The 15761-nt window shown below is 42.9% G+C and overlaps 1 protein-coding gene across 5 annotated transcripts in view; it reads left to right on the top strand.

Moving 5' to 3' along the window:
• The first annotated feature begins 2234 nt into the window (after positions 1-2234).
• C3H13orf46 (chromosome 3 C13orf46 homolog) overlaps positions 2235-15761 on the top strand; it is an 80000-nt gene continuing 66473 nt past the window's right edge. For 3 of the 5 annotated variants that reach the window (XR_011854140.1, XR_011854138.1, XR_011854139.1), the window contains exons 1-3: positions 2235-2350; positions 4367-4502; positions 6285-6371. Coding sequence is in view for 2 of the 5 variants with exons in the window: in XM_072141470.1 (XP_071997571.1) it covers positions 13793-14800 (1008 nt within the window). In the remaining 3 variants the exon portion in view is untranslated. Of the gene's footprint in view, positions 2351-4366; positions 4503-6284; positions 6372-9735; positions 15694-15761 lie in introns of all 5 variants that reach the window. The other 2 variants (XM_072141470.1, XM_072141471.1) reach the window with 2 other exon arrangements.

A 15761-nucleotide genomic window follows, 5' to 3' on the forward strand; every position in this document is an offset into this window, starting at 1 on the left:
CTATGCTGCCCCTCCATCATTAATTATTCCCTTTACTGCTCCCCCATCATTAATTATTTCCTATGCTGCCCCTCCATCATTAAGTATTTCATATACTGCTCCTCCATCATTAATTATTTCCTATACTGCCCCTCCATCATTAATTATTCCCTATACTGCCCCTCCATCATTAATTATTTCCCATACTGCCCCTCCATCATTAATTATTTCCTATACTGCTCCTCCATCATTAATTATTCCCTATACTGCCCCTCCATCATTAAGTATTTCCCATACTGCCCCTCCATCATTAATTATTCCCTATACTGCCCCTCCATCATTAATTATTTCCTATGCTGCCCCTCCATCATTAATTATTTCCTATGCTGCCCCTCCATCATTAAGTATTTCCCATACTGCCCCTCCATCATTAAGTATTTCCCATACTGCCCCTCCATCATTAATTATTCCCTATACTGCCCCTCCATCATTAATTATTCCCTATACTGCCCCTCCATCATTAATTATTCCCTATACTGCCCCTCCATCATTAATTATTCCCTATACTGCCCCTCCATCATTAATTATTCCCTATACTGCCCCTCCATCATTAATTATTCCCTATACTGCCCCTCCATCATTAAGTATTCCCTATACTGCCCCTCCATCATTAATTATTCCCTATACTGCCCCTCCATCATTAAGTATTTCCCATACTGCCCCTCCATCATTAAGTATTTCCCATACTGCCCCTCCATCATTAAGTATTTCGTATACTGCTCCTCCATCATTAATTATTCCCTATACTGCCCCTCCATAATTAATTATATTATATAATAATTTTATATAATGCCCCCATAATTAATTATTGTTTTATATTAGGGCCCCCCGACCGCCAAAATCTTTTTGCTGCTGGTTAAAAAAAAAAATCCTATACTCACCTCTGGCAGCAGCTCCCGCGTCTTCTTTCTTTTGGCTGCTGTCAGCCAGGAAGGGGTGCTGACGTAATCACATCATCACGCAGCCTCGCATCCAGGTTCAAGGAGCGATGTGCGCCGGGGTTGTCTTCCGGCCACATCGCTCCACCTGTAATAATAGTGCTCGAGCGGCCGCATCGAGCACTATTCAGTGACAGGCAGGAGCTTCCTGTCCGGACGGGGGCCCCTGCCCGACTGCCGCGACCTGCCGGGTGCCTCAGCAGGACCTGCTGGCGCTCCAACCGCTGGATGGGGCGGAGGCCGGATGAAAACGGTCGTAGTTTGGGGACCACTGCTTTAGAGTGACTGGTAGCACTAGAGTGACTGGTAGCACTTATATTACACTGTAGAGTGACTGGTAACACTGATCACTGTAGGATGACTGGTAGCACTTTTACTACACTCCAGGATGACTGGTAGCACTTATACTACATTACATGATGACTGGTAACACTGATACTACACTGCAGACTGACTAGTAGCACTGATACTACACTGCAGGCTGACTGGTAGCACTGCACTACATTGCTGACTGCCTGGGATCGGTGGAAGACATTACACTAGATTGATGAGTTGTATTTTCCTGATAGGAAGGTGACCTGTAACTCAGGAGCCATCTTCTCTAATGTAGCTATTATACATACGGTAGATAAAAATGGGAGGCCCCACCAGATATCTCACCCAGGGATCTTCACCAACCTTAGGCTACATTCACACTACAGTATGGGGGACGTATATACGGCCGACGTATATGCGGCCGATATACGTCCCCCATACACTTCTATGGGCTCACGGCCCTGTACGGGAGCGGTACGGTGCAGCACACGTGCGGCACCGTACCGCTCCGTAGCCCGGGGAAAGATAGGACATGTCCTCTCTTTCCCCGTATTACGGCGCCGTGCGCCATTACTTTCTATGGAGAGGGGCGGGGGTGAGCTGCGCTCACCTCCTCCTCCTCTCCCCGCGCTGCCGTGTGCCTGCCGTGCTACGTAGCGACGGGCTCACGGCAGTGTGAATTTAGCCTTAGTCTGACCCTGATCCAGATGTAGAAAAATATGATCAGAAAGGACATATAATATTTTAACTTATATTTGTTTTCTATGGATTATACATCAAATATCAGGAAAATAAATCTGACATAGTGGTTGAATGAGTGACGGAAGAAAGGACATAATTAATGTTTCCTTTTATTGTTAATGTCATTATAAAATAAGGTAAGAAAATAAGAGTTATAATATATTTAAATTTTAATGATCGGCTGCACTAATACCATGGCGACCTCCGTATCTTCATAGAACATTAGAACACGAGTAGCCACAGCTGTGACATCACAACAGCCAAATAGAAGCAGAATGTGTTACCAGAGGGAGACGTCATGAAGACGACAGCGCCAGGTAAGTCGGGCTGTTTATGGGGTTATTTGGCTTTGGGATAATGACATGTACACCACTTGTTTCTGCTGTGATTATTAGGGAATTTATTAAACTTGTCAAACAAAAATAACTAATGGGCAGATTTACTAAAATGATCTCAAAATAAGTGTAGAGTATTAAAATGCCCCCTTTGTATCCATGCCTGGATGGGTGAGGAATCTGGCGCAGTGTAAGACTATCCTGTGTAACGTTACTCCACCATTAGTTCTCCACATATTTTGGAATAAAAAACTGCTGTTAACATGCTTTTTAAAATAAATGCTCCTATTTTGTCATTACTTTTCTTTGTTGATTTGCCCCTAGGGAAAATGTAACTGACATATAGTCCCAGGTTATAATCCCAATGTCATTAAAATATATACAATCTCCACTTAATCTTAACAAATACAGCCCCCCAATATTAAAAATATGAAATACAGTGCCTACATATGTTCATATTATAATGTGTGAAGAGCAATCCCAATAACTTTCGTTATATAGTGATTGCTGGGGCTGTATATAGTGATTGCTGGGGGAGCTGTACATAGTGATTACTGGGGGCTGCATATAGTGGTTGCTGGAGGAGCTGTTTATAGTGATTACTGGAGGCTGTATATAGTGGTTGCTGGAGGAGCTGTATGTAATGATTGCTGGGGGAGCTGTATATATTTATAGGGGGCTGTATATAGTTATTGCTGGGGGCCTGTGTATAGCGATTTCTGTTCCTTATCTGGACTACATTCAATGGGGGCTCCCACCATATTTTGCTCCCAGGGTCCCCCACCAACCTTAATCTGGCCCTGCTTATAGTACACTGCAGACTGACTGGTAGCACTTATACTACACTGCAGGCTGACTGGTAGCACTTATACTACACTGCAGACTGACTGGTAGCTATTATACTACACTGCAGGATGACTGATAACACTTATACTACACTGCAGACTGACTGGTAGCACTTATACTACACTGTATACTGGCTGGTAGCACTTATACTACACTGTATACTGACTGGTAGCACTTAAACTACACTTCAGGCTGACTGGTAGAACTTATACTACACTGCAGGCTGATTGGTAGCACTTATACTACACTGCAGACTGACTGGTAGCACTTATACTACACTGTATACTGGCTGGTAGCACTTATACTACACTGTATACTGACTGGTAGCACTTATACTACACTGTATACTGACTGGTAGCACTTATACTACACTGTATACTGACTGGTAGCACTTATACTACACTGCAGGCTGACTGGTAGCACTTATACTACAGTGCAGACTGACTGGTAGCACTTATACTACACTGCAGGCTGACTGGTAGCACTTATACTACAGTGCAGACTTACTGGTAGCACTTATACTACACTGTATACTGACTGGTAGCACTTATACTACACTGCAGGCTGACTGGTAGCACTGATACTACACTGCAGGCTGACTGGTAGCACTGATACTACACTGTAGGCTGACTGGTAGCACTTATTCTACACTGCAGGCTAACTGGCAGCACTTATACTACACTCCATGATGACTGGTAGCACTTATACTACACTGTATACTGACTGGTAGCACTTATACTACACTGCAGGCTGACTGGTAGCACTGATACTACACTGCAGGCTGACTGGTAGCACTGATACTACACTGTAGGCTGACTGGTAGCACTTATTCTACACTGCAGGCTAACTGGCAGCACTTATACTACACTCCATGATGACTGGTAGCACTTATACTACACTGTATACTGACTGGTAGCACTTATACAACACTGCAGGCTGACTGGTAGCACTTATACAACACTGCAGGCTGACTGGTAGCACTGATACTACACTGTAGGCTGACTGGTAGCACTTATTCTACACTGCAGGCTAACTGGCAGCACTTATACTACACTCCATGATGACTGGTAGCACTTATACTACACTCCATGATGACTGGTAGCACTTATACTACACTGTATACTGACTGGTAGCACTTATACAACACTGCAGGCTGACTAATACCATGGCGACCTCCGTATCTTCATAGAACATTAGAACACGAGTAGCCACAGCTGTGACATCACAACAGCCAAATAGAAGCAGAATGTGTTACCAGAGGGAGACGTCATGAAGACGACAGCGCCAGGTAAGTCAGGCTGTTTATGGGGTTATTTGGCTTTGGGATAATGACATGTACATCACTTGTTTCTGCTGTGATTATTAGGGAATTTATTAAACTTGTCAAACAAAAATAACTAATGGGCAGATTTACTAAAATGATCTCAAAATAAGTGTAGAGTATTAAAATGCCCCCTTTGTATCAATGCCTGGATGGGTGAGGAATCTGGCGCAGTGTAAGACTATCCTGTGTAACGTTACTCCACCATTAGTTCTCCACATATTTTGGAATAACAAACTGCTGTTAACATGCTTTTTAAAATAAATGCTCCTATTTTGTCATTACTTTTCTTTGTTGATTTGCCCCTAGGGAAATGTATCTGACATATAGTCCCAGGTTATAATCCCAATGTCATTAAAATATCAACAATCTCCCCTTAATCTTAACAAATACAGCCTCCCCCCCAATAATAAAAATATGAAATACAGTGCCTACATATGTTCATATTATAATGTGTGAAGAACAATCCCAATATCTTAGGATAAACAATATTTTTCTCAAATTTATTTTACCATAAACAGCAACCCTTTAATACAATATGCACAAAGTCTTTGATAATCACTGATCTGTTTGGGTGTTGGACGGGCAATCTCTGAATCAGACTGTAGTGGGGGCAGGGCCATATTTATGCCTATGGTGGCTGTAGGGGAATTTTTATTTAATAAAAAAAATTACTGACAGGAACTTTTCTACTGGCTACTGGGGCAGCACTGTGACTACATGAGACATGCACTGGCTAGTGGGGGCAACCGTATGGCCACTGGGGACATGCATTGGCTAGTGGGGGCAACACTTTAGCTTCTAGGGGCAAGCGCTAACTAGTGGCGGCACTGGGAAAACACTGTGGCTAGTGGAGGCAACAATGTGACTATTGGGTGCAGTACTGTGGCTACTGGGGGTCAAGCACTTGGCTATGGGGGGCCAGTAATTGCTGCTGTAGGCAATACTGTGACAATTGGGAGCAGTACTGTGGCTACTGAGGGCAAGAACTGGCTAGTAGGGACAGCACGGTGGCTACTGGAGGCAGCTCTATGACTGCTTGGAGCAAACACCTGCTTGTGGGGGCAACACTGTGACAACTGGGGCAAGCACAGTGGCTACTGAGGGAAAACACTGGCTCATAGGGGCAACACTGACTACTGCAGGCAGCTCTTTGACTACTGGGGGCAAGCACTGGCTAGTGTAGGTAGCAATGTGGCTACTAGGCACAGGCACTCGCTAGTAGGGGCATCACTGTGACTATTGGGACCAAGCACTGGCTAGTGGGGGCAGCAATATGGCTACTGAGTGCAAGAACTGACTAGTGGCAGCAGCATTGTGACTACTGGGGCTTGGGGGCAGCAATGTCCAGTGGAGGAAGCACTGTAACTACTTCTGGCAGCACTGAGGTTACTGGGGTCTGATGGCAACGATGGCTAGTGGGGGCTGCACTGCAACTAATGGGAGCAGCTTTGTGGCTATTGGGGCTTGAGTGCAACACTGGCTACTGGTGGCTGTTCTGTGACTCCTGGTGGTAACACTGTGACTACTGGCGACAGCACTTTAACAACTGGGGGGCAGAACTGTGACTACTGTAGCCTGGAGTCAGCATTGTAACTACTGGGGACAACACAGTGACTACTGGCTACTGTAGAGGCATAACAGTGATCTCTAGGGGAAAAACAGAGCACTATTAAAAGTGTGTTAAGAAGGTGGAGGTGATGATGATATAAAGATGAACCTAATTTATTTGTGTTTCTAAATCTCTAGAGTTGAAATCTTGCTGGAAGAAGCTGAAATATCTTCCAGATAGAAGAAGAAGATGAAAGAGAATTCCTCTGACCGCAAACGTCATACGTGAGTTGCTGGATTTACAGTGTGGTTTGACTACTGGTATTACCCATTAGCTCACAATTCTGCACTCAATACACAAAACGGAGTTTGGTTTAGGTTCTGTTCTCATGTACTTGTCTGTACAGGTTTGTTCGTAAGTTGAATTTGTATGTTAATTTAAATTGTATATTTTATAATTGTAGCTCCAGGCAAAATAGTTTTTTGCTCCAGTGACAATTGGAGTTACAAAACCTTTTGCTGTAATGGGATCAAGGATTATCAATAAAGCTTCATAACATACACCTTATAGCTGATCATGGCAGTTTGGGACTATAGTAAAGCATTCAGAGAGCTTCACCAAAGGTCACAGTGGGCAGAGGGGTCAGTCTGTAACTAGGGGTCGTCCTAGTCAGGTGTCCTTAAGTAGGGGACCGCCTGTATATATATATAGCAGTCTTTCTGCCTGTAGGCTATGGACCACAGGCAGGACCTGCAGCGGCTGCCTCTTTGGTTGTGACGTCACTGCTGCACTTCTGTATACATACAGAGACCGGGGTTTGATGGGAGACACAGTGCTGGACCGGAGCGCCAGAGGGAAGTAAGTCCAACTGCTTTCTTGTTTTGACACCCTTGACCCAGTTTAGACAACCCCTTTAATTATGGAAGGCACTGTATATGTTAGTGGGTCAGTAGCTTAGGGTTAAAAGGGCTAGGTTTATTTGCCTTCGGATTAGTGGGCACATTTGGGCTCCCACTGGTTACATTCAAAAACTGCCCTTGAATTACATTTAACAATGATATTGATGCACAGTGGGAAGGAGTTTCTCCTGATCTCATGTGCACAATGCAAAACACGTGGTGCACATTCCCAATCGCAAGTGTTCCACAATTATTGAAAGTTTCTTATGATAATAAGAATAAGTTGCATATAATAAAGCAGGGTTTGGTACAGAGTCAGTCCACGTACAGTGTTGTGCAACTGACTGAGACTGGAGGTGGGTAAAAAAAAACCTTAAAGAAAACCAAAGATCTCTAAATAAGTGTTAAGACCCTTTTGTGAGAGGGAATCAAATTAAAAAATCCAGGGAGATTCCGCCCTAGACGTCTCGGATAAATTATTTCCTGCGATTCCAAGTATGTTTTAACTGAGTGATATAACAGAATCTGAGAGATTTGGGATTGCAGTTATGTACTTTTTTACAGTGGAGCGAAAGAGTGTTTTTTAAAACCTGCCCTAATGTTCAAAATATGTTCATTAATTCATTGTTTGAGGCATCTACTGGTGCAGCCTATGTATTGCATTTTACAGACCTACCTAGTAGACGACCCCCTTGGTGGAACAGGTAAGAAATCTATGTATTTTTAAAGGGATTTTCCTTGAAACAAGTTAGGCCTTATCCACACGATAAGGCCTATCTTGCTGATCAAAGGGCATCTGAGTGATGAGACCCCCACAGATCAGGAGAACAGGGGTACATTGGACCCCACGTCGCTCCCCGAGATGAGTGGTCTGTTCTTTTTTTCTCTATAAGAATCTGACGGAGATTGCTAAGCGCCATACTCGACAACCTACGTCAACTCCATTGAGATGAACGGAGCAGTCTGGCCATGTACAACTGGCTGCTCTGCTCATCTCAGGGAGCGACGATGGATCCAACGGGGTTACATCGGGAAAACCCCTTTAAGTTAGAAGTCATTTACCGTGGATTTTATCTTTTTTCTGTAAGGATGTGCTTTTACAGTTGCTGCATGTATCACAGTGGTAAAACAAAGAAAGCCAAGCTGTGGATGAAAAAGGTTTAGAATATTTGATTGGAGAGGTCATCCTTCTTCAATAAAACCCTAAAAGAAACAAAATTTATATAACCGTTTAACAACAAAACAGGAAAAGATAGAATGAATTATCTAGTAACATTGGCACTTTATCCAGAGTGATAAGACCATAGGCCTCATCCTTCCAAATAAATTGCCCATCATTTACACCAGAGGCTTGGCATCAAAATATTACCTACAATCAAACATTCTAAACCTACATTTACTTACCTGGCTGACGGAGTTCCTGCAGAACAGACTGTCCAACGATAATGCACTCCGGCGCGATTCACTAAGATCATGCGCCCAATTTCATGTATGTGTCGCTTCCCTGATCAGGTCCGCCGGAGTTCATCATCTTCCTCCCGGTGTATGTAAGTGCATGTCTTGCGACACAATTTTAAAGTTAAATCCCGTGCTCAGTCCTAATCCCGATTTCTGTCGCATGAAAGCCAGCGCAATTGCGCCAAAATCCGATTGCGTGCGATACAATCCCCTTTTACTGTGAACACAGCCACAGTATAAATCATTGTTGCTATCATATATACTTTATAGGGACACTATAACAGACTGTATCCAATGTACAAATCTGACTTTCACCTGATATATTATAAAACATAATAGGAAATATTTATAAAGACTTTATTTAGCATCCAAGCCCTGGAATAATGGCAATTACTTGTAAACTGACGCTGTACGATGGGGCCTTTATCATGTATTATAAATTCCCCCTATGTTTCTTTTTTTTTTTTTTTAAAAAGCTTTATTTGGTCTACCGTAAAGAATATACATGCATACATATAGTCACGGTTACAGTAGTGTCAGTATTAATACAAAGCATTGAATTCTTATGTTTTTTGACCATTGTTCTTATTCAAAGTTACCCCCTATGTTTCTTTACCTGCCAAGTGTTGGGTGTTGAGCAACTGTTCTATATTCATTTGTCTTAAGGCTGCTTTTTAATTTTATTTATTTTATCATATTTTATTCATATTGAATAAGCTCATACTACTGTGCAAATTAGGACTATAACAATATGTTGCTATTGGATTGAATGAATACCTTTTATATAATATACAAATGTCTAAATAATATTCCACATTAGTGCCAGTACAGTACTGGTCTAACACATACCCCCACAATATTGTGTAATACCCAGGATGTATTAGAGCACAGCCGGGCTCACACTTTTTAGTATATAGAAAGCTCCAGATCGCCATCTAGTGGTGAGATTTGTTTATGCAGAGGGCGAGGAGCTCTAGCAGAAACTTAAATGAAACTGCTATGTATACATTCATTTATCAGCAAAGTAATGTAATCCTATGTAAGCAGTTATTTGTTATTTAATATAGATTGAATGAGTGAAAGAAATAATTAAATTAGATGTTTTCTTTCATTGTAAAATTTGAGGAAATAGTAATTGTTATGATAGGCTGCAATTATATCATGGCCACACTATTAACTAAATAGAATATTGGAACATGAGTAGCCATAGCTATGACATCACAAGATGTGTTACTAAATGGTGGGGAATGTTGATGTAAGTCCTGCTACTCATGTAATTTGGTCTTTTTAGCTGTGTTCACACATAACCTGGGAAAACCACAAGAAAAGAAAGAAAGAAAGAAAGACAGAAGAAATAGATAAAAAAACAAATATTGATAAAAGAAATAGAAAATATAAAGAATGATGCAGCTGAGTATATCAACTTCATCCTGTAGCTGCTGCAGAGCATCTATCCTCAACTAGCTACAGAGCATCTCAACCTCTTCCTGTAGCTAGGGCAGTGTTTGGTTCATGACAATACAACCACCATACAATGTTTCTCGAATTGCAAAAGAAATGAATAGAGAATTAAAAGATAAATTAACAAGAAAGAAAAAATATAACAAAGAACATAGAACATATTTTTTTAAAAATATAGTAAAAAAGAAAAGAAAGAATAAAGAAAGAGGAAATGAAGCGAAAAACCTTTTCTCTTGTACTTGCTGCAGAGTATCTTACTCTCAACAAGCTACAGAGCGTCTCAACCATCTGTGCCTGCTTCAGCTTATGTCATCCAATAGCTGCTGCAGAGCATCCATCGTCAACTAACTACAGAGCATCTAAATCATCCGATCCTGCTGCAGCATATGTCAACCTCATTCTAAAGCTGCTGCAGGGCACCTACCCTCAACTACCTACAGAGCATCTCCACCATCTGTGCATACTGCAGCATATGTCAACCTCATTCTAAAGCTGAGCCTTCCTCATGTACTTGTTGCAGAGTATATTACTTTTAACTACAAAACATCACAACCTCCTGTACCTGCTGCAGACTATGCCATCCTCCTCCTGCAGCTGGGGCAGGGTTTGGTTCATGGCATACAACCACCATACAATGTTTTACAAACTGCAAAAGAAATTAATAGATAACAGAAAGATAAAATAACAAGAAGGAAAATAGAACATATGTTATTTTTTTTAAAAAAAGTAAAAAAGGTAAAAGAAAGAAAGAGAAATTGATAAAGAAATCTTTTCTCTAGTACTTGCTGTAAAGTATCTTACACTCAACTAGCATCAAAGCATCTCAACCATCCATGCCTGCTGCAGAGTATGTCAACCTCATCGTATAGCTGCCGCAGAGCATCTACCCTCAACTACCTGCACAACATCTCCACCATCTGTGCCTGCTGCAGAGTATGTCAACCTCATCGTATAGCTGCCGCAGAGCATCTACCCTCAACTACCTGCACAACATCTCCACCATCTGTGCCTGCTGCAGCGTATGTCATCCTCCATCCTATAGCTGCCGCAGAGCATCTACCCTCAACTACCTGCACAACATCTCCACCATCTGTGCCTGCTGCAGAGTATGTCATCCTCCATCCTATAGCTGCCGCAGAGCATCTACCCTCAACTACCTGCACAACATCTCCACCATCTGTGCCTGCTGCAGAGTATGTCAACCTCATCGTATAGCTGCGGCAGAGCATCTACCCTCAACTACCTGCACAACATCTCCACCATCTGTGCCTGCTGCAGCGTATGTCATCCTCCATCCTATAGCTGCCGCAGAGCATTTACCCTCAACTACCTGCACAACATCTCAACCATCTGTGCCTGCTGCAGCGTATGTCATCCTCCATCCTATAGCTGCCGCAGAGCATTTACCCTCAACTACCTGCACAACATCTCAACCATCTGTGCCTGCTGCAGCGTATGTCATCCTCCATCCTATAGCTGCCGCAGAGCATCTACCCTCAACTACCTGCAGAACATCTCAACCATCTGTGCCTGCTGCAGCGTATGTCATCCTCCATCCTATAGCTGCGGCAGACCATCCATCCTCAACTACCTGCACAACATCTCAACCATCTGTGCCTGCTGCAGCGTATGTCATCCTCCATCCTATAGCTGCGGCAGACCATCCATTCTCAACTACCTGCACAACATCTCAAGGCTGTGTTTGGTCCATGGAATACAACTACCATGCAATATTCCATGGACTGAAAAAATAAAGAAAGAAAGTGAAAAGAAGAAAAAAGAAATAGTATAGAATCAAAAGAAAAGTAGCCTTCCTCATGTAGCTGCCGCAGAGCATCTACCCTCAACTACCTGCACAACATCTCAACCATCTTTGCCTGCTGCAGCGTATGTCATCCTCCATCCTATAGCTGCCACAGAGCATCCATCCTCAACTACCTGCACAACATCTCAACCATCTGTGCCTGCTGCAGCGTATGTCATCCTCCATCCTATAGCTGCCACAGACCATCCATCCTCAACTACCTGCACAACATCTCAACCATCTGTGCCTGCTGTAGCGTATGTCATCCTCCATCCTATAGCTGCCGCAGAGCATTTACCCTCAACTACCTGCACAACATCTCAACCATCTGTGCCCGCTGCAGCGTATGTCATCCTCCATCCTATAGCTGCCGCAGACCATCCATCCTCAACTACCTGCACAACATCTCAACCATCTGTGCCTGCTGCAGCGTATGTCATCCTCCATCCTATAGCTGCCGCAGAGCATCTACCCTCAACTACCTGCACAACATCTCGAGGCTGTGTTTGGTCCATGGAATACAACTACCATGCAATATTCCATGGACTGAAAAAATAAAGAAAGAAAGTGAAAAGAAGAAAAAAGAAATAGTATAGAATCAAAAGAAAAGTAGCCTTCCTCATGTACTTGTTGCAGAGTATATTACTTTCAACTACAAAACATCACAACCTCCTGTACCTGCTGCAGACTATGCCATCCTCCTCCTGCAGCTGGGGCAGGGTTTGGTTCATGGCATACAACCACCATACAATGTTTTACAAACTGCAAAAGAAATTAATAGCTAACAGAAAGATAAAATAACAAGAAGAAAAATAGAACATATCTTTTTTTAAAAAAAAAGTAAAATAGATAAAAGAACGAAAGATAAATTAAAAAATAAATCTTTTCTCTAGTACTTGTTGCAGAGTGTCTTACACTCAACTAGCATCAAAGCATCTCAACCATCCATGCCTGCTGCAGAGTATGTCATCCTCCATCCTATAGCTGCCGCAGAGCATCTACCCTCAACTACCTGCACAACATCTCAACCATCTGTGTCTGCTGCAGAGTATGTCATCCTCCATCCTATAGCTGCCGCAGAGCATTTACCTTCAACTACCTGCACAACATCTCAACCATCTGTGCCTGCTCCAGCGTATGTCATCCTCCATCCTATAGCTGCCGCAGAGCATTTACCCTCAACTACCTGCACAATATCTCAAGGCTGTGTTTGGTCCATGGAATACAACTACCATGCAATATTCCATGGACTGAAAAAATAAAGAAAGAAAGTGAAAAGAAGAAAAAAGAAATAGTATAGAATCAAAAGAAAAGTAGCCTTCCTCATGTAGCTGCCGCAGAGCATCTACCCTCAACTACCTGCACAACATCTCAACCATCTGTGCCTGCTGCAGCGTATGTCATCCTCCATCCTATAGCTGCCGCAGAGCATCTACCCTCAACTACCTGCACAACATCTCAACCATCTGTGCCTGCTGCAGCGTATGTCATCCTCCATCCTATAGCTGCCGCAGAGCATCTACCCTCAACTACCTGCACAACATCTCAACCATCTGTGCCTGCTGCAGAGTATGTCATCCTCCATCCTATAGCTGCCGCAGCCCATCCATCCTCAACTACCTGCACAACATCTCGAGGCTGTGTTTGGTCCATGGAAAACAACTACCATGCAATATTCCATGGACTGAGAAAATAAAGAAAGAAAGTGAAAAGAAGAAAAAAGAAATAGTATAGAATCAAAAGAAAGCTAGCCTTCCTCATGTACTTGTTGCAGAGTATATTACTTTCAACTACAAAACATCACAACCTCCTGTACCTGCTGCAGACTATGCCATCCTCCTCCTGCAGCTGGGGCAGGGTTTGGTTCATGGCATACAACCACCATACAATGTTTTACAAACTGCAAAATAAATTAATAGATAACAGAAAGATAAAATAACAAGAAGAAAAATAGAACATATCTTTTTTTAAAAAAAGTAAAAAAGATAAAAGAACGAAAGAGAAATGAAAAAATAAATCTTTTCTCTAGTACTTGTTGCAGAGTGTCTTACACTCAACTAGCATCAAAGCATCTCAACCATCCATGCCTGCTGCAGAGTATGTCATCCTCCATCCTATAGCTGCCGCAGAGCATCTACCCTCAACTACCTGCACAACATCTCAACCATCTGTGCCTGCTGCAGCGTATGTCATCCTCCATCCTATAGCTGCCGCAGAGCATCTACCCTCAACTACCTGCACAACATCTCAACCATCTGTGCCTGCTGCAGCGTATGTCATCCTCCATCCTATAGCTGCCGCAGAGCATTTACCCTCAACTACCTGCACAACATCTCAACCATCTGTGCCTGCTGCAGCGTATGTCATCTTCCATCCTATAGCTGCCGCAGACCATCCATCCTCAACTACCTGCACAACATCTCAACCATCTGTGCCTGCTGTACCGTATGTCATCCTCCATCCTATAGCTGCCGCAGAGCATTTACCCTCAACTACCTGCACAACATCTCAACCATCTGTGCCTGCTGCAGCGTATGTCATCCTCCATCCTATAGCTGCCGCAGAGCATTTACCCTCAACTACCTGCACAACATCTCAACCATCTGTGCCTGCTGCAGCATATGTCATCCTCCATCCTATAGCTGCCGCAGAGCATTTACCCTCAACTACCTGCACAACATCTAAACCATCTATGCCTGCTGCAGCGTATGTCATCCTCCATCCTATAGCTGCCGCAGAGCATCTACCCTCAACTACCTGCACAACATCTCAACCATCTGTGCCTGCTGCAGAGTATGTCATCCTCCATCCTATAGCTGCCGCAGAGCATTTACCCTCAACTACCTGCACAACATCTCAACCATCTGTGCCTGCTGCAGCGTATGTCATCCTCCATCCTATAGCTGCCGCAGAACATCTACCCTCAACTATCTGCACAACATCTCAACCATCTGTGCCTGCTGCAGCGTATGTCATCCTCCATCCTATAGCTGCCACAGAGCATCTACCCTCAACTACCTGCACAACATCTCAAGGCTGTGTTTGGTCCATGGAATACAACTACCATGCAATATTCCATGGACTGAAATAAAGAAAGAAAGTGAAAAGAAGAAAAAAGAAATAGTATAGAATCAAAAGAACAATAGCCTTCCTCATGTACTTGTTGCAGAGTATATTACTTTCAACTACAAAACATCACAACCTCCTGTACCTGCTGCAGACTATGTCATCCTCCTCCTGCAGTTGGGGCAGGGTTTGTTTCATGACATGCAACCATCATACAATGTTTCTTTAACTGCAAAAGAATTAATAAATAGAGAATAGAAAAATACAATAACAAAAGAGAAAAGAAAGAAAATAGAACATCCCTATTTAACAACAAAGTAAAAAAGAGAAAAGAAAGAGAGAAATCTTTTCTCTAGCACTTGCTGCTGAGTATCTTACTTTCAACTAACTACAAAGTATCTCAACCACCTGCTGCAGCTTATGTAAACCTCATCCTATAGCTGCTGCAGAGCATCCATCCTCAACTATCTATAGAGCATCTTAACCATCTGAGCCTGCTGCAGCATATGTCATCCTATGGCTGCTGCAGAGCATCTATCCTCAACTAGCTACAGAGAATCTCAACTATCTGTGCCTGCTGCAGCGCATGTCAACCTCATCCTATAGCTGCTGCAGAGCATCTACCCTCAACTACCAACAGAGCATCTCAACCTTCTGTGCCTGCTGCAGCGTATGTCAACCTCCATCCTATAGCTGCTGCAGAGCATCTATCCTCAACTAGTTACAGAGGATCATGACCTCCTCCTGTACCTAGGGCAGTGTCTGCTCCATGAAATGCAACAACCATACAATGTTTCATGGACAAATATGAACATGAAAGGAAAATTAAAAAAAAAAGAAAAGAAAAAGAAGAACATAAGAGAAAATACAAAGAAGTATGCTGCAGAGTATGACCACATCATCCTTTGCTGAAAGAAGGTAGGTATTTGGTCTTACACTGTTAGCTTTTCAGTTTTAGTCCTGCTATAATCTTGTTATCCAGAACT

The sequence above is a fragment of the Engystomops pustulosus genome, chromosome 3, assembly GCF_040894005.1.
Source record: "Engystomops pustulosus chromosome 3, aEngPut4.maternal, whole genome shotgun sequence".
NCBI classification, from domain to species: Eukaryota; Metazoa; Chordata; class Amphibia; order Anura; family Leptodactylidae; genus Engystomops; species Engystomops pustulosus.